The sequence below is a fragment of the Channa argus genome, chromosome 9, assembly GCF_033026475.1.
Source record: "Channa argus isolate prfri chromosome 9, Channa argus male v1.0, whole genome shotgun sequence".
Lineage (NCBI taxonomy): Eukaryota > Metazoa > Chordata > Actinopteri > Anabantiformes > Channidae > Channa > Channa argus.
The window spans coordinates 17077590-17097390 of NC_090205.1; the positions used below are offsets into that span (position 1 = coordinate 17077590).

Below are 19801 nucleotides of genomic sequence, written 5' to 3' on the forward strand. Positions count from 1 at the left end.
TCAGGAGCTGCTTCCTATGTTTGTGTCACTCGTGAAAGCCAAAGTCAGAGTAGATTTTTGTTTTTATTCTCTGATCAATAATATTACCGACCACATGTTGAAGTGTCCCTGGGCAAGACCCAGAACCCCTAACAGCCTCTCCCCCGCTGTGCAGTGCCGGTCCCAAGTCCGTCAGAAATTGGGGAGGGTTGCATCAAGAAGGGCTACCAGCATAAAAACTGGCAAATCAACATGCGGACAAATGATCCACTGTGGCGACCCAGAAATCACAGAATAAGCTGAAAAAGGGGAAGAGGAAAAAAAACTGTAGAGATTGTCATAAAAATTCTATGCAAATGTGAATGCTGTAAATTCAAAACCAAAACAGTCACAGCACTCAATGCAGTCTAGCACATAGACTATTCCATGAAACTAGTTCAAATCAGTCCTCATAACAATAGAAAATAAAACAACATAATAAAGCATAATGTTAATAAAGGTATGATTTTATTTCTATTTGTATTAGGTTATGACTGCTGATTATTGACAGATTTACAAATTTGTGATCCAGCACCATGGTGCCAGTAGAGTGTTGAAAATGCGATACATTGAAATTTAACACATTTTTAAAAACCACACAGACTGAAACTGCGTTTTCACAGACACTAGGGTTTTCCAATTTAAATGTGATGTAACAAGGAAATTTGCCAACTTTTTCAACAATCCCCCTACAAATGGTAAAAATACAGCACAGATGAATAAACTAATCCAGGTTAGAGAGTAACAGACAATAGACATAAGTAGAGGCAATTCATTGTTGGTTTTAGTGTCTATTGCCAGTGATAAAATAAATTTAGAAAATGTAGAGTTATCATTTACTGCTGAGTGATATCTAGCATTTTAACAGAATTTGTAGGAGAACTTGCTTCCCCCTAGTAAGTAAAGAAGTAGGTTTCTTCCGCATGACATTGTTATATTCCAATTATTATCAGCTATTAATCATGCAGGATATATTAAGTTCTGGATGGATAGTCTATTTCAAGCCAGAAAGAGCTCTACATTTCCCGTGGCTATTGTGTAGGTGTAAATCAATAAATAGTGGTAAATAGAGTTGGCTGACATGACATATGTTGCAGCTGAGAGCCTGCCATTGATGATTTATGGTGCTCCCCGAGGACTCATAAAACTCATCAGTTAATCACAGAGGATCAGGTGTCCAATCAGATCAAATTTAAGGTTTTGGATGTGGCTGCCTGTATCTCGGCCATGTTAAATGTCTGCGTATTAAGTATATGATATTGTCTCATCTGTGCATCTACTAAATAAAACTCCTTTTTTTTTTGTTGGCACCACTTTAGCTTTTTGGTGTGTCCGTGTGTGTGTGTCCGTGTGTGTGTGTCCGTGTGTGTGTGTGTCCGTGTGTGTTTGTGTGTGTTTTCACGTCCAAATGTCTCCAGCAGGAGCTCCTTCCTGGCTACTTACGGACACAGTATGCTGTCTCTCTCTCCAAGTATCAACACATTTTCCTCTATTCACTATGCTCAATACTAACAGGAAGGAGAACGGAAACAAAGAGCTCACTTCCTGTACGTACAGCCAGAATTGCACACAATGGAGCAGGAAGTGCCTGGCAACTAAAAGGGAGGCCTTGAAATCTGAAGCAAAGAAAGTTGTCTTTCCATCCTATATAATGCTCTTTCCGTCTGCTTCACCTCTCATGTCTGTCAATTTCCACCATTATATCTATCAGGGGTCAACCTAGGTCTATTTATTATTTCTGAATGTCATGCTCTGACAAGATATACCACATGCTATTTCTCCTATATCCTGACATTTCTAAGAACAGGGAGAAGACATCTTTTTTTTCTGTCTGGGACAAATTTATTTGTTTTAGAGTTTAGTGATGCAGAGTGGCCAAAATGTACAGCATACAGCCTGATCTGGTTTCTCTTAATTTGATCTTTTTCTTTCATTGAAAGTTGGATAGTCTTTATTTAGCGTTTACTCTCCGTGTCTGACAACCCTGGAGAGCACTGCTGCTGTCACCATAGTGACCTTTGCTTGGGACAGACAATGTTGGACAGCAGGACACTGTGGCTTACTGTTGCAGATGCTGAAAGCCTCACATTAAATTACTATTGCTGGACTGGGTGAATCAGACTGGGAGATGCACATGCTGCCAAAATCTGTAAAGAAAAACCAGCCACGAGAAACCAGTTTTAATGCTGCAGACAGTCAAGCAACCGAATGTGAGTAAAGACATCAAAGAAAAAGTTTTTTTTTTCTGGCCCTGCTCTCCTGGGTTGCGTCATCTGATAGATAAAACATGTGAGGCAGAGACAAACAAAGATGGCTACAGAGAGAGGTCCACTGTAGCTCTTATCCAACCCATCATGATTCATCACCTTTTCCTTTTCTCCAACCATCCAATGTTTACGATTGCAGGCTCTGATTCTCCCCTGGCAATACACTGGGGAGGCAGGCAGCCTCCCTAGAGCTGCCTCAACTCACAACTTAAAATACGAGCCCTCTCCCCTTTTTCCCTTCCTAACTACTCAGTCCTTCTCTTCCTTTATTTGTATTCTCTCTCTCTTCTTTTTATTGTCCAATCAATATCTTTTCCTCTTTCTGCTCTTTTAATTTCTCCCTCGCTCAGCACTTTCCTGCTTCCCTTTCCTGCTTTCCACCTCCTTTTTTTTTTTTCTCTCACCCTGATCTCTCATTGAGTGAATCCCACCAGACCAGACCAGAGACATCAAAGGCATGTCTCCCCCTCTTACAGGGGGGGTTATTTACCCAGTCGGGCAGGCAGGGTATAAGGCCAGGTACCCTTAGGGGAGAATCCATAGCAGCATGGAAACACACTACATCTTATCTGATATAGAGCGTGAGGCAAAAAGCCCATGTAAGGATGTATGTCATACTTGGTAGAATGTATGGAAAAATGCTGATGAAATATGAAACACTGTTTGGCTGTACTCTGAGAGCAACCAGAGGGTAACAGGACTAAAAATGGCTTGACCAGAAAACTAATAAATAAAATATTTGTGTGTAGTTGGGGGTTAGTTAAGATTGTATAGCAAGCCTTGCCACAAATCTTTTTAATGATATACCTCTATTATCAAAGATACTATTCTGCACGTTTCTGCCATGCTTTGATTAAGTGTAAGAAAGGTACAGTTTTGAAGTTAAAATATCCTGCCTTACTGATGTAAGTAGAGCTTAAAATTATGAGCAGCCTCTTAACTAGTTTGTCTGTTTTACCTCGCATTTCAAGGTAGCTGCATACTAGCTGTCAAGTGAGGCAAATTATTGCTGCTTTTTGTAATTATTTTGAAAAGAAGGGATGATATTGACCAAAAAGTTGGTACTTTATTGAGAGTAAGTTAACAAACGCATAAACCTGATGTCCCCTTCTCAAGTCAATTCAGAAGAGTAGCCACCTGCTTATAGGATTTGTGTGCTCAGTTATATAGCGTAGCCAGTATTGCACTGTTCATTGAAACAGTCAATTGAACGTATACATATGCAACCAGAGACGGTCAACGTGAGTATTTATAACACATATAGTGAATGTGAGCAGCAAATACTTCTATCCTTCCTCCTTAGCGAGCATAGGTCAGTTTTGTATTAACTACCAATCAGCTGTCAATTTGTAAAAAAACTAAGATATTTATTTGATCTAATGAATATGCTTCTATGTTTTATATGGCAAAAATAAAAAAATTGTAAGTTTTACCAGTATCATGCAGACCTACTGTATACTTTGTTCAGGAAAGATACATGTATCCAGTTGTCTGTAATGTGTTGAGTTGTTGATGACTCACTATTGATGGGCCCCCCGCTCATGCTTTTACAGTTTTGTTTCTGTAAGATGATACATACTATAGTGAAAGTGGTACACGATGAGAATGTAAACACACACAGCTACACAACAAAGTATGCAGAAGAATTTTTACACATGCACAGTAATGGAGGTGACCCCCCCCCACACACACACTCACACACCTGTGCTTCTCTTCCCGCTTAGTCAGTGGTGACCTTCAGTCAGAGGGTGAAAGATAAGTGTCAAGGAGCTGTACAGTAAATGCTGAGAAGTGGTCACAGGCTAACACTGCTCTAATGTACATATAGGGTGACTGTGGCGCAGGAAGGTAGAGCGGTTGTCTGAGCGGCTGTTGGTTCAATCCCCGGCTCCTCTGGTCACATGTCGAAGTGTCCTTGAGCAAGACACTGAACTGTCTTGTTGCTCCCGTTGAGTGTTGGTCAGCCGCATAGCAGCTCCCCCTTCGGTGTATGAGTGTGCATGTGATTGTGAGTGCAAATGGGTGAATGAGAAGCAGTGTAAAGCGCATTGAGTGCCAATAGGTAGAAAAGCGCTATATAAGTGCAGACCATTTAACCATAGTAAAGAGCAAAAATCTGCCACTAACTCTTGCATCCCTAACAACTTCTCCCACCTCCAAACCCCCTCTTTTCTGCACATCTGCATTGTCAACACTCTAGTTCCACTAAGAAGTGCATTTTAGGGAAAACTTGACTACCTTTGAGCTCAGTTGCTGCTAGTGTGTAAAACATATTAATGTAAACATTCAGTGCTGCAGTCATGATCAAAACACATTTACGGGTTATATGCTATGTGTAAAGAACCAGAATACCCACAGATTATTTTTATAACAACAAGGTTTAAGTTTCAGCATTTTTAGTGCAGCCCAGATGTAAACAGTTTAATGCAAACACAAAACACATATGAAATAACGATGACTAACCACCCCTCTTTGCATGTGCTCCTGAAGTAAAGGGATTTTTAAATAGCTCGCCTTTTGTTAAAGAGCTGATCACACAGATCTCAGCTTCATTAAAAACACACTTTCTCTGATAGATGAGCACAGAATGAAACCTGCCCCTTGTCTCGCATACACATCCTTACGCCAGAATTTGCTTGCACATTGTAAATTTACTGTTACTCAATCTGTCAAATCATATATCACAGTACCAGGCTCTCTCTGCAAACCGCTGATCCTCAGTGTGTGTCTCACACAATCGCTAGGGAGCTCAGAGCTACTTCAGGGCAAAGTGGAATTATGCTATTAATAGTCTGAAATAGCAGTTATGGGGTGTTATCCGTAAGAAATTTAATGCTTATACCCCATTAAATAAATAAATATTATTACTATTATTATTATTATTATTATTATTATTATTATTATTATTATTATTATTTCAAAGGACTAGACAGACTTGGGAAGAAGAACTCATTAGCGCAGGAGAATGAGGAGATCAAACTGGATGAGACAAAGGACACGAGACATCAGAGAAGTAAGAAAGTGCAGGCCTACACATAACTATTGCACCCTCTGTTGGACAGATTACACAATAGCCCACCAACATTCTAGTATTCTGGGGGGGTTGTGGAAGGCACTATCATGTAACATGCTAATCCTTTCTGATGGAGTCTTAGCTATGTGGAGTTTTAGACTATCACTGCAAAATATGAAATGTTATATAGATGTGGGTTTAACTGTGTCAACGTGAAAGTGTCAAAGGATGCCTTATTTTGTGAATATGAAGAATATGTATATGTTGCAGTAGTTGTGGTTGCCGTGCCAATCACTAATGGAGGTCTGCACATGTGCTCCAGCTGGACTGTCTCCTCACACTACTTCTGCTCTCATTAATGAAGTGCTCACCATGTGTGTGTGTGCGTGTGTACGCTTTGTTTGCCATAGGTATACATGTATTGCCTACATACTGGTTTGTGTGTGTGTGTCAGTCAGTTTAAGTAATGTTTGTTTCAGGGAGCTACATTAATCAGCTTCCTCTTTCTAATGCACACTTTCCTTCTTTCTTTGTTGGCTCAAGTAACAATCAAAAATCTGGTAAGTCACGTCTGAACAGGGATGTTGGCAAGTGAGTGTATATTTTAGGCAGTTGTCTTCATCCTCATACATTTTCAGTGCTACAGCTGCAGGTCTGCAAGCTTGAATGTAATAACAAACATGACAGAGTGGGAAGTGAGAATAGCAGATTTAGAAGTGTTACTGTTACACTTTGGTTTTTGACACAATTAATCTATATTTTTGGGTGTTGATACTGTGGGTTTGCGATATAGAGAGACTAGTACTTTAAATGGAAAGAGTAACAGATGGTGTGTGTGTGAGAAGTGGTAAGGTTTTTGGTCATCCTGTCCAGCACCTAGTGAAATGGTACTCCTTATGTTAATAGAGAAGGATACTGTACCACACTGACTGCAGCTGTGCATGTGAGCAAAAAACAGTGAGATGCCTCAAACTCGCCGTCTAAATTTCAGGAGTCATCGTTCTTGATGTGCTTAAAACTGAATGCGGTATTAAACCTTCTAAAAGATGTTAGAAGAAAGAAGTATAAAATGTACGAACAAATGTACAAAGCTGACATTGAAAAAAGACTGTCAGTAGTAATAGTTTAAACTTTAATAATTTAATAAGAACCCAACAAAACTCTCTGCAATGGACTTACAGTACATTTTTATTTGGAAGTTTCTTCAGCTACTTATTCTGTTCTATTTACATGAAAATACTGGTTAATTCAGCCAGTGGAATATCACTTCATATTTCCACTATAACAGTATTGTAGAAAATTGTCAATATTTAAAAAGTAATGTATTGATAGTTCTCGTGATGTTGCCTTTAATTGACAGTTGCCCTTCTGTCACATGAACATGTTCATAGCTGTACAGGACAGCCTAGGCTTCACAAAGCCAGAAGATAACTGCCTTCATGGTGCAGATTATCTGAGACAGGAGATAGTGAAGTCAGATAACAACAAGACAGTCTAAGCTAAACCCACTTCATTGTACAGGCCCCGACGCTGCTCTCCGTAAACAGCTGTGTATATTTGGAAACATGCTATTTTATATCAACAGTGATGACAGGAAATAATGGGCTTATAGTATGTTTTTGTGCTAAAAATGGTAAACACAGATGCAGACAAGCTTTCATGTAATCACACACTGACGCTTGGCTCCCCCTCAAAATCCAGGCATGAATCATAGTCAAGAAACAAAAGACTTTGCTGTGCCGCTTGTTAGACCTGGAGCAATGCTAGTTAACTCTGGCATGTGACCTGAAGATATGGATACGCATATGCACAGTTGGGGGCAGTAGCATGTAATACCACAGACTGTAACTGTTTATGCACACTTTAATTGGATTGCCATGATGTCCATGTGTAGATGTTAAGCTGTTTTGTGTTTCAATGCAAAAACACCTGCCTCTCTCACCAACTGTCCCTGACTGTGGCATAGGTGGTAATGTGTATGTATATGCAAGGAGCTTAATGGCTAAGCCAGTGACATATGAATGGTTATTCATATGGTAATAACCAGGCAGAAGAAGAAGACAATAACTCTCTTCACATCCAGGCAGACCAAGTTTCTCTTTACAACAGTCAGTGCTAAAAGAGATGTAAACTGCTTGTCCAGGTTATGGGTCATGGGCATTAGGAAATTAAAGATTTTGCTTGTTGTATTTCTTTCTAAAATTTCTCACAGTGAGGAACATAACAGCCTTGTACAATCACCTTAGAATTCTACCATTGTGGTAACAGAAAACCCTGTTTGAGAACGGTACATCCATCTCTTCCTTTTCTGTGATGCTTGGACTGAACACATACTTGCAAGTAGCAGTTCTTCAAAAAGATCCGGTTAGATGAAGCTCTGGTTTTATACCAGGCTGTTTGTTACAACATATTTAAGTACTGTTCATGCTTTTTTTACTGTAGCCCTGCTCTCAGTGTAACAACAAAAGGTTTTCTGCCGCTCAACAGAGATGTTGAATCTGTAACCACTAGTAGAGCTAATTTATAGGCATGCCATCAGATAACTCATGCAGCAGGATACAGAGAGGTTGAGCCAAACATAGAATAGAATAGAAATTTTGTCATTGTAACACAAATAACAAAATTATAAAAAGCTATCCTAAACAGTGCCCCCTCCATCCAATTAACATAACTAGTATAAAAATAACATAAAAACAGCTATAAATAAATAGGCAGCTGTAAAGTACAGTACAATACAAACATGTAAAGTACAGTAGTAAGCCCAGTTGTAGCTGGAGGCAGAGTGGAGCTTGTTGGCTGTGAAAAGATTACTGTGTTTCATGAGTCTTTACTCTGAGGCTCCCACACCGGTCACGCCTGCCACACAGATGTCTCGCTCCGCAAAACCACACACACTAACACAGAGGCAACATGAAAAACCTTTAAACTGTAAGCTAGTCTGAAAGAAATTTTACACACAGTCCTCAACTTTCTTAAGCAGATATAAGTAGTAAAGATAATGTAATTAAACATGAAAGTTATGTCAACAGGAATACAGATTAGGCTGGTATTTCCCACCCAAATGCTCTTCATGCTGGTTTCACTTAACTGCTGTATGTACAGCTGCACTCCATGATGTTCTGCTGCTGCGCATTTAGGTGAAATGCATGTTTACGCATCACAAAACTGTGGCAGAGTGCCAGAATAGCAGCACATTGCTCAGCTGCTGCGCAGCTCAGTCCATTCTGCTTATTGAGCATGAATGGAGCTGAGAAGAGCATGTTTGGACTGCAACCATCTCTCTGTTAATCCCACACAAATGCACGCATACTTGTAATTATGAAAGCAGCTCATTAAATACCAGCGCATTCTTTGGTCCATTATTCTCACTTTAACCATCATCAATTGTGTGTCTGACCCCAAATCTTACCTTAAGCATAATGTAAACCAAAGAAACCTAAAACTAAGCCCAAGCAAAGAACCTGCCCTTTTGGGAGGGGAGTAGTGGCCAAAAATTGTGCAAATTTCAGTTTCAAAAAAACATCATACAGGGTTCTCTCATAAAGATAGACAAACCCTTAAGTTTTCAGTTTTAAGCAGCACTTCATACTGTCACATTACAAACAACCACTGACAATAGTGTATGTGAATTTTGTATGTTTGTGTATGCACAGACCTGATTTCGGATACAAACTCTCTGCCCTTGCCCTTGAGTTGATCTGCATATGTCCTTTGTCTCTGAGAACTTGTGCCACCATTTTGTGTGTGTGTGTGTGTGTGTGTGTGTGTGTATCCTCTATTAATGTTTATTTGTTACTGTTAATTATGGCCCCCCTGTTGTCTGCCTCCCAAATCAGTGCACAGCTGCAGGGCCCTCTGTGTAAGGCAGCACTTCATCTAATGTCTTGTTATTCACGCTGTCTGTCTTCTCACCAGCCATACAGAGCCTGGGGGATGGAGGAGGATTTTGGGCTCTGTGTGTGTGCGCACATGTGATGAGGGGGTTATGTATTAGCAAAGTGGTAATGGAGGGTTTGTTCAGGCTCCTAATTCGTTGGCACTACTTAATTAAAAGCGATGCGACAGTGTGATTGGAGCCTTTGATGGATGGAGACTGAGAGACGCCCAGGTGCTTTAGCATTAGGAGTGTTAGTGTGTATGTCAGCATGTGTCTGGGTGTCTAGTGAAAGGAAAAGGAAGTCATTACCTTTTAATCACATCCTCTCTTACTCCTTCTCCCTTTTTCCTCTTCCTTTTTTTCTGTCTTCATTCCCCCCTTCTTTCTCTGAGTTCTCCCCAAAGCCTCCTCCACTTGGCCCTGACACCCTCTGTTTCTCCAGCTGGCTCTCAGTGTCAAGCTGGTTGTCATCTTCTATCATCTTCTCTTTTCTGCAACACTTAGCTTTCTTACACCCATCGACACCTGTCTTTAACCTTCCAGTAGGATGTGTGTCACATAAATAATCATCATCAATATGACTTAAGCTGTACAGATGCAAACATCTTTAGGAACGTGTTTGTTTTATTCTTGAGGTTACACAATATCTCCTAGCAAGTTCCTATGCTATGGTGTTCAGCTGAGAGCAACAATCAGTACAGTATGTTACTTGATTGAAATCACACTGCAATGGAAACAGGTCTATTGACCTTATTATACTTTTTATACACTTTCTGTTTAGACTCCTTTACAGGTGTGTTACAGAAACAACAAAACAATAAATAGTAAAAAAGCCCCCAAAAAACGAAATAAATAACGTTATAAATATTGTGTGTGTGTGTGTGTGTGTGTGTGTGCGTGTGTGTGTGTGAGAGAAATAATTGAGTCTAATTTTATGCAGCTATTCATTGCAGCTTAGTGCCATAGGGTAAATGGGCCATAATTTCTACAATGAAATGCTAATACACACATGCACACTTGGCTGATAATAGCCTGCTGGGACTTCAATAGTACACCTTCCCCATCAAGCCATCTAAACACATGGCCAAATATTTCTCCAAAATAAACCCAATCTTACCCTATCATAGTTTGTGGTTAATTATAAAGTAAGGGCTTAATTTTCCGAGTGATTTCAAAGTAGAAATTACAGTAGAATTACAGCTATTGAAGATGTGGTTGCCTGCATCACTATAGAGGCTTTCTCTGGATAGTGAAACAGGGTTTGCATTTTCTGCAGCTGGACTTGCATAAAATGTTGTAACTGACTAATAATGCCTGGTCTAGAGTTCATGTACAGTTGTAGTAGCATGTGAGATTGGTATGTTGGAAGGTGGGGGCCAGGGGTCTACTTTTACACCCTATCCCTGCAGCCTAGCTTGGCTTTGTAGAGACCTTAGCTGGGAAGAATGAGAGAGGATGGGAGGGATGCAAAGAGAGAGAGTGAGAGGGAGGGGGTGTCAGAGCAGGGATTTGAAGGAGAGTGAATAGTGGGGAGCGTGGCGTTTAAGAGACGCCAAGGGAGGGGAGCGATAGGAAGGCAGAATGAGGGAGATGGGGTTTGTTCATTCTTCTGCTCTCACTATGAAAGAAACAATGGATGCTGAAGGGCCTGATTTATGACAGCAAGACTTTTACGAGTTTGCCTGTTAGTGTGTTAGCTCGGTAGGCTCTGCTAATCTGAACTGGCTGTTTTCTGCTACTGGTCTCTTTTTCTGCTGTCCCTATTTCCATCCGTCTTTGCATCGTTCCCTCTGTGCTGAAGATGCCTCATAGCTGCTCCGTTTGCCTTCCTGTTGTTTGCATGTGAGTGGTTCTGCTTGCATTTCTGTGTTAAAACAATGTAAAAGGGGGCTGCCCTTCAGCATGATTAGTACAGGACAGTTATTAATTTAGACATGGTTAAATCTGTGGTGTGGATCTGTTCTTTCTGCATCTGTCCTACTGTTTGCCCCTTATGCATATTTATTCAGGTACATTGCATGGCCATTTGCTTTTAGAGAAGGGTAATGCTCAGGGCCCACTGTGTACCCCTGGACAAAGTCAACTCTAGTCCTCAAATGGAAAATGACAAGATTACAGTACCTATTTAGAGTAAGGCTTAATTAAATGTGTAAAGAAAATAATTTTTGCTGAAGAGCTAATGCTGAATGACAGCTAGTCACATCTGCTTTTTTGGAATAAAAACAAGTCTATAGAGCAAATTCTGCCCTGCCTAAATATTTAGCTGTGGTTCAAGGGCAGACAGCTTAGATTCTGGCTTAGCATAAATGTTGGCACAGTGTGGTTCAGCCTGGCACAGGAACTGTCATTAGGGTGGGTAGGGCCACCTCTCTAGTTTGCTGTTATTTAGAAGGAGCAGGTGCCACGTGTAACAGACATGAGGAATTTTATTTGCGGTTAAAGGGGGGGGGGGGAAAGTGTTGGATTATTTAGCACTGGAAACTTTGGACAAAGTAGTATTTCAATATTATAATACATAAAGTTTTTTTTGCATCTGAACGGAGTCTGTGAGAGTGTGATAAAACTGAAAGTATCATTCGTTATAAACACTAAGTAGGAACAACCAACAATTATGATGAGAATGAATTCAAAAAAAATGAGAATAAATTGAAAAGCTTTAGCAGAAAAAAAAGCAGTTTTAAGATTTACTTTTAGTACTGGATATCATATCATCATGAGTGTTTTTGGTTTACAATTTTCTAACATTTCATAGAGAAGATGAATAATAAATGAATTAACAGTAATGTAAGTAATTAAATATATCATGTATTCATGTTTCAGAAAAAAGTATCTATCCTGTGTTCATCGGAAGAACAGCTTCAGCCAATAGCCATCACTCAGTTATAGTCAGTAGGACAAAGCAGAGGAGACGAAGCTCTTTTTGACCATTTCTTTAACCTTTTGTTTTCCTTGTGCAGAGAGAAAAATATACTATGGTTTTTGGTATTCCAGTCCTGTATATTTTTGTCTCTTTAGGTGGATGGAGACTAGTGTCACAAAACTAATTAATAGTTCTGTGAACCCATAAATGTTTACAGGTGCCATTGGCTATTGCTGTTGCATCTTTCCCTGGTGCAGATTGTTAAAGAGAGTAAGTGAAAGAGAGAGAGTGTTTGGAGGTCAGAAGTTGACTGCGATTTTTAATGTTTGTGAGCAATCAGTTCTCAAGGGTTGAGATGCAGGTCAAAAGGTTAGAGTAGAGGCATAAGAACTGTGTTTTGATGAAGGAGGATGCCAGCTGAGGAACAAACAGAAACAGTCTTCCAGCTGAGCCCCTGAGCTCTGTGTGTGTCTCCTCCTCCCTCTTCTGCTTTTGTGCATTTCTCTCTTTGACACATTTGTTTTTTAGTTTGCAGTGACTTTAACCTTGTTACACCTTATCCTCCCAGCTGTTTAGAGAGGTTTCTTTTTATGAAAAGCAAAGCTTGTAGTCATCGCAAAGAGATGAAAAGAGTTGCATTAAGATTTTTCCATTTTGCTAAGTATATTTTAAACTACAGCTTGTCCTTTGTTACTGACTAATTTTCCAAAGGTGTTAAGCTTTCCTACATCCATATTTTCATTTCTTTTTTTTACTTCTCCACCATCCCACTATGCTGTCCGTCATTTGCTATTCCCCAAGCAGGAGGCCACATATTTACCATTGAATCCTACCATGCTTTTCTTATAGAGGCACTCAAAGTGCTAACCCTCCATGGGGGAAATGAAGGGTCTGTCCCAGAATTCATAAAAATGCAGACACATAGCAGATGTACAAAATGTAAAAGCATATGCAAAAACACTTAAACATAAACAGTAACATTGTCAAGTAGAGTGATCCTTTTGTAATGATGACTTTTTTGTTTTGATGCTCATGATTCGAGTTTAACGGTCAGGCCTTGAGTTCATTCCTCCATACTGAATGACTGAGCTTTTTGTTCTCAGATCAAAAGATTAGACACAACTTGATGGATCAGTGTGTGCTAGGGGGTGCTGAGCCACCAAGGCCACTAGCCAGAATTTGGAGCTGCTGCAAAGAATAGCTCTCTATTGTGTGGTTGTCGAGCTGGTTGGCTGCTGTAGTGTGCACACTCAGACAGAAATGCTGGCATGCATGCAGACATATACACACATATGCATACCATATATATATATATATATATATATATATATATATATATATATATATATATATATATATATATATATATATATATATATATATATATATATATATATATATATATATATATATATATATATATATATATATATATATATATATACACATACACACACACATACACACACACACACACACAGGCACACACAAAAACAGAGACACTTATCACTATCAACCAGCTCAGCCTGTGGACAGCGCTGTATTGTTGGTAGCCTCTACCTCTCCGGGACATTTAACAGTGCAGGCATTCAGCTGTTTCTGGTGACTCAGGACTAGTGGGAAGAACAACAACCACTGTGAAAAACAACACCTGCCTTTACACTTACACACTGTTGTGTTCAAGAGACTTGAAGAGCAGATAACTCCCAACGATTACTACATTAGTATTTTGAAAATAATAACTGAGCACTAAATATATAGATTTTTGAAATTTATATTAATTTAAATTTATATTATTCCAAAAATGATCAAGTTAAAAAACGTTTTTAACAAGCTAAGATACAGAAATTATAGCATGTGAGACCGAATTTGTTTCTAGCTTCCTGCCAAAACATTATATAGCATGTCACATCTGTTTGACTCTGAGATGCCTATCAGCTTGTTTTTTGATTGGTATATTTTCCACAAGGCCCCTCAACTTCAACAACCTCAGAAGAGGTGTTGCCAGATTCTCATTTTGACATCCACCTTTAGGGCCATTGAGTATATTAATAGTCTTTTGTCAACAAAAGAGTGTTTCTCCATGCTGCACTGTCTGATATGCAAAAAACTAAGCAATTAAATAATCAAATAATTGACAAACAGTCAAGACACACCAAACTTGGTGACCTACTTCTTATTTACTTCCCATTTAAATAGCTCCCAGGTGAATGTGGAATTTTGCACATTTTTGGCATTTTGGTGATAAGTTAAAAGCTTTAACTCTATCCTGTAAAGGTACTGTATTTCTTCCTTGGAAAAAAATCAGACTAGTAACAGAAAATTTTGAACTCTGTAGAGTTGTTTAAATATCCCACACTGACACAGCTGAAACTAAAATCTATTTTAGATTTGTCAAAATGCAGCTAGTAGGATCAGATTAGAGCAGAGATTACAAAAATGCATAGCCAAAATGTAATGAACATATCCAAACTACTACATTGTCAAATATAAATTATAATAATTATGTATTTTATAAATGTGTAATACATACAATTGTGTCTGGCCTGCATAATAATATAAACCTGATCTACATCATGTTTGCTGATAAATATTATATAAACCAAGCACTGACAACACAAGCAACCAATGCAGAAATAATGCTGTTTTTCATTGTTATATTGTTTAGGAAATAATGCTTTGATTTTATCAATGCCACGCTCTAATCATCATTTAAGTTTTTTATGGTTATTCTATACATTACCAGTCCTAGGGATAATTTGCAAAGTTAAACTACCGTTTAGTCTATTGTACCATGCCATAATGTTACTGTACTATATAATGTACTGTACCTTGGTGCTCTCTCTGTCCATTTGTCTGCCTCCTTATTACTGAGTTTCTTTCTGCCTTCTTCTTTCTACTACTTCATTTATTGTAATTGCTGCATTAATAACATGGAGCCAGATCTTATTGGACATAGTGCCTTTTAACTATATGTGTGGGTACACATCTCAGGCAGAGTCAGTTTATGCTTACATCAGTAATACTCTTACTTGTGCTAGAAATACTGAAAGGATACAAGTGTCCTAGGTGCAAAGACAAATGATTTTTCAAATTTTCCTTGCTCAGCTGATGTTATCATCTAAAAATATCGATTTATAGTGCGATGATTTTTTCGGTGCTATTGTGGATGAACCTTTGCAGTGTCATTTCCTGTGGGTGTATGGGACAGTTGGTCTAGTTGGTAAATACTGGTCATCTGCTACACCAGCCCTTCTCTGGTGCCCCGTGGTGCCAGTGTATCTAGCCTGGTAGACATACACACACACACACCCCACCAGGGCACGGCCGAGCTAATGACTCATCTCTCTGTCCCCCTCTTTCCTCTCTCTCTGTCTGTCTGTTTGTCTGTATTTCTCTGTTTCTGTCTGTAAAGGAGACATCACTCAGAAGGGCTATGAAAAGAAAAGAGGCAAGCTGTTGGCACCGTACATCCCACAGATACAAGGTAAGACTCATAGGCCTTCAGGAAATTTACTGCCCGAAACATATGGGATCTGCAGTGGAGGCTTTGTACTGTAGCATTGCAGTTAGCATACTGCTCTTTTGGGAAAAAGAAGACAATTATATCACTGCTACTTTAGTTGTATCTGCATTTTTATATACAGTATACATATATAACATGTAAAGTATATTTTAATCCCGTATATGACATATTAAAATAGGAACAGTGACATTAATATACAGTTCTACATAAACAAGAAAGTAAAACTGAGATGGTGTGAAGCAAAGTCTAAAAAAAACAACTAAACATTATTTAATTTGTTTGATTGTTTATACAGTGTCCTTTAGTGTCTTAAAAGGTTCTTATAAATAAAATGTATTATTATTATTATTATTATTAATTATAAGTTTAATAATAAAGCCAAAACCTGTTTAGGTGTTGAATATTTTAACTGCAGCAATTTAGTCTTCATTCCAGCTAAAGCTCAGATAAGTGAACGCTCTAACACCTTAGAAGATGACACTGGAGCATGCTGTAATTATAAAACATAATAAAATGCATTTTGACACTACTACTGCAGAGAATTTGACACATTTTTTTTTACTCACCTGTTTGGAGATGTTCCAGCATTTGTGTCCTTTCTTCTACAATCATAACCCCATATTAGGTGTCAAGGTCCACAGAGCTCTCTTGACAAATACCATTTTGACCATACAAAGTGATATGGTTTGTGGTTGTGGGTGTTTGAGAAGAGAGTTATTTATGTTGAACAATCCAAGTGTGAAGTTTCCCAGCCGTTTTACTACTTGGCATCGGGCTGTGTAGTGTGTTTTTATATCAGTTCAGTATATTTTAGTTTCAGTTGTGCAGTCAGCCAGTGCTGGCCACCTCAAACAGACTATGAGATTAAGTTGGTTTTTGGTGAATTCCAGAGAGGAGTCGCTGTCTGTGTGCTTTATGCCTCTCTTTCTATCCATGGCAGGTTTTTGGTTGGCTTTGTCTCAGAACATCAAACGTGGAAACCAGTGTCTGGTGTGAGCTGCTCATGAAAGACTTTCCACTGGAGTTAGTGGGCTTGTTATTTAGCTTGGGAAGATCATCTCTTTTATTTTCTGATGCTGACTTGCTCTATCTCTTCCACGGATTAGGATTTCATTTTTGTCCTTCGTTGTTCAGTGCATTCATAACAAGGAAGGAAAGTGACAGATATAGAGCAGATATACAGTAGACGGTGTATCAGATTGTTATACAACACATGCATTCTGAAGGATGTGTTGGTATTTAATAACAGCATAAATAAATCCGTAGGTTCGGGTTTACCAACTGCAAGGTTGAAATATGTGTCCTGTATTGACTGTAGGGTTCTGAAATTAATACATTTCATAAGCTGCTGTTTACTGCTCTAAATTTCACTGTTGTTATAGGACTGTGTACAATGTCCCAGGTGCAATAATGTAGGTGTACAAAGGCAGATTGTTCAGATCTTTGATGGAGTAGATTCAGTTCCTTTATTATTTTAGTATTTGGTCACCATTTTAAGCTTTGGGAACAGATCATTTTTTGAGATTTTGACCCTACTAGTCAAAATTCAGGAAACGTTAAATTAATAAATGCAGATTTATCAAATTAAGTTCTGTGAGCATACATGAGATCTGTGATCTCATCCTAATCTTGTGGAATTTTCTTTTATGAATATGAATGCAGTCCTAGCTCTTTTACAATTAATTCACAAATAATTTGTTTATATTTGGCACATATGTAATTTCAATCAAAGTAAGAGTATTTATGTGTGTGATTTTAAAGTACAACTTAAGTCATTACCCAGAGTCATTTACTCTCAAGGATTGAGACACAGAACACGTGTTGTCAGCCACCTCACCTTTAAGTGCTGGCACCATACAGATGCTAGAAATTCATCACTGCAAACCAATAACAACATCTGCTGTGACCGACCACGCCTCTGATTGGCTCGGTGTGGTGTGTCCCACCAGTGTGATCTACCCAGCAACTGGGTCTGGTGTCCTGGCTCAATTTATACACCTTTGCTTTTCCTCTCTGAACCACGGTATCACTGTTATGGCTGTCATAATGATACAAAGGATGGCAGACATGGATGTGTTTATGTATGTCTAGAGCATTTGGTGTGTGTGTTCATGTTCTCAGGACAAAATTGTGTAATGGTTGAAATTCATTGTTAAAACATTTAGGAGAAGTATACTGTATGTGTATGTTGTTCAGCATTGCATTGCATTTGCTGCTGCTGCTGTCTGAGATTTGCTGACAGTGTGGCCCTCAGTGATCCCCTCTAAGCTCCGACTGAAAAGCCGGGTGGGCTGCTGAATGTCTGTCTGTCTGAGTTGCCAGCCAGTGAAGTGTAAGATGTAGCTGACTGAATGTAGCCTACGTAAAACTCTGCCCTCAAATGGCTGTTTCCAGTTTTTTAGTAGCAAGGATAGTCACTCTGGGTGGTTTACTTGGCCACAGCTCAGCAAAGGTTGCTGCACAGAGACAGAACCTCACAAATGTCTGTGAACTTTTCACCAATATGTTTCAGCTGAACTGTTTATTTTACTGCCCTGTGGTAAATTGGTGGCCTGTCCAAGGTGTTTCCAGCTTTGCTGAATGACAGCTGGGGTTACCTCCAGCCCCCCTTCAACCCTGTACAGTTTAAATTATTTAGTTGATGGAAGGGTGGTGTAGATGATCATAGATGGTAGGGGAAGTGCATTTACATTTACATTTATAACGCTTTTAATTTAAGTAACTAACAAGTGAGGTAGAAGGCAAGCAAAAAATCAAGGAGAAAGTCAAGAAGAATTTCTCATTTAAGCACACAAACCGGTCAATACAAGCAAAACAAATGATTGTCTCCATGTATTGCTTTATGTATTTCTATAATTCTAAAATAGTTTCTCTTACATTTTTACCTATATACTTAAAATGTATCACTATGGAAGCATGAGGGGCATATTCAAGGCCAGTTTTAAATTACTGCTAAACGAGCTTATACAGTTACTACAGGCAGTAGTCTTGTGTTTCCCCTCTGTCACTAACCACTAGCTCCTTATTAAGCTCAAATAAGAAGTGCATAAGTGAAAGCATGAATTATCATGCAGGGCTCAGGGAGGTTGAAGAGTTTGATAATTTTTGGATTCTCCAGTAGAAGATGTTGTCTTATTGACGTTTGTTGTGCTTAATCATCTTATTTCTGTTAGGTCTCTTGTAATTTGCATTTGCCTCCCTTTGAAAGCTTAAAGGCAGCTGGAAAGCTTCGACCAAGACTGGATTAATTCAAGTAAATAATTTCTCAATTCCAGTCTAAGTAGGGATTACTGTTAAGCCTGTGAATACTTGATGTGGTGAGACACTATTCAGCAGGGTTGTTCTTTGTCCCAGCATTTTCTGTGCTCATATGTCTATTAGTGGTATTTCTGCTTTTGAGCACTAGGGGAAGATATAACTTTTGGTTTCTTTGCTGTTGTCAATTGTTCTTTCCTTGCTTTGGTCTTGTATTTCTTCAGGTGTAGATCCATCTCTACAAATTGACAACAGGATCCAGGCCTCCTCCCAATCTGTTCTTCCAGGTTCGAAACACAACAAGACCCGGCCTGCCAACACCCGTGATGAACGCTTCAGATCTGGTAATCATCTTTTCATTCAGTTTAAATTGTCTCTTTTTTTTAATGCTGTGGCCAAACCTTGTTGATATGTTTTTATAGATTTGCACACAGAAGCTGTCCAAGCAGCTTTGGCAAAGTATAAAGAGAGGAAGATGCCTATGCCCTCCAAGAGACGATCTGTGCTAGTACAGTCTTCTGTTGAGGCATGTACCCCACCAGGTGAGACTTTCCACTGGGCAGAGGGTATTCTGTGCACACGCAGATGAGGTATATGTTCATTTTGGAATGTTTACATGGGTTTCCATGAGCATCAACGCGTCACTGATTAAGCATGTTATTGCCTAGGAAGAAATCTGCAGTTTGACGAATAAATCCACTATTTGTGACTATAAAGGACTCGATTCTCACCATTATGTTCCCAGGCGGACCTTTCCACATTAGTTGCATAATGGATGCATAATCAGATTTTTAACAGTCTTAAAATGTCGACCTTTCCCCTTCATTTATAATCGTTTGTATTATGTGGGTGAAGTTCATTGAACATTTGTTTACTGTATTCCGTAGTTTCTTTTTGTGAGATGCCCAACACTCCTTTTTGTGTTATCAGTTTGCCAAAATGTTTCCAACAGACAGTATTTTATTAGTCAGAAAAGTAAAGACAC

The 19801-nt window shown here is 39.0% G+C and overlaps 1 protein-coding gene across 17 annotated transcripts in view; it reads left to right on the forward strand.

Moving 5' to 3' along the window:
* dip2a (disco-interacting protein 2 homolog A) overlaps window positions 1–19801 on the forward strand; it is a 68745-nt gene that overhangs the window by 23504 nt on the left and 25440 nt on the right. For 16 of the 17 annotated variants that reach the window (XM_067515551.1, XM_067515552.1, XM_067515550.1 and 13 more), the window contains 3 exons: window positions 15451–15522; window positions 19041–19160; window positions 19239–19358. In XM_067515551.1, coding sequence (XP_067371652.1) covers window positions 15451–15522; window positions 19041–19160; window positions 19239–19358 — 312 coding nt within the window. Of the gene's footprint in view, window positions 1–10786; window positions 11018–15450; window positions 15523–19040; window positions 19161–19238; window positions 19359–19801 lie in introns of those variants that run through there. The other variant, XM_067515546.1, reaches the window with a different exon arrangement.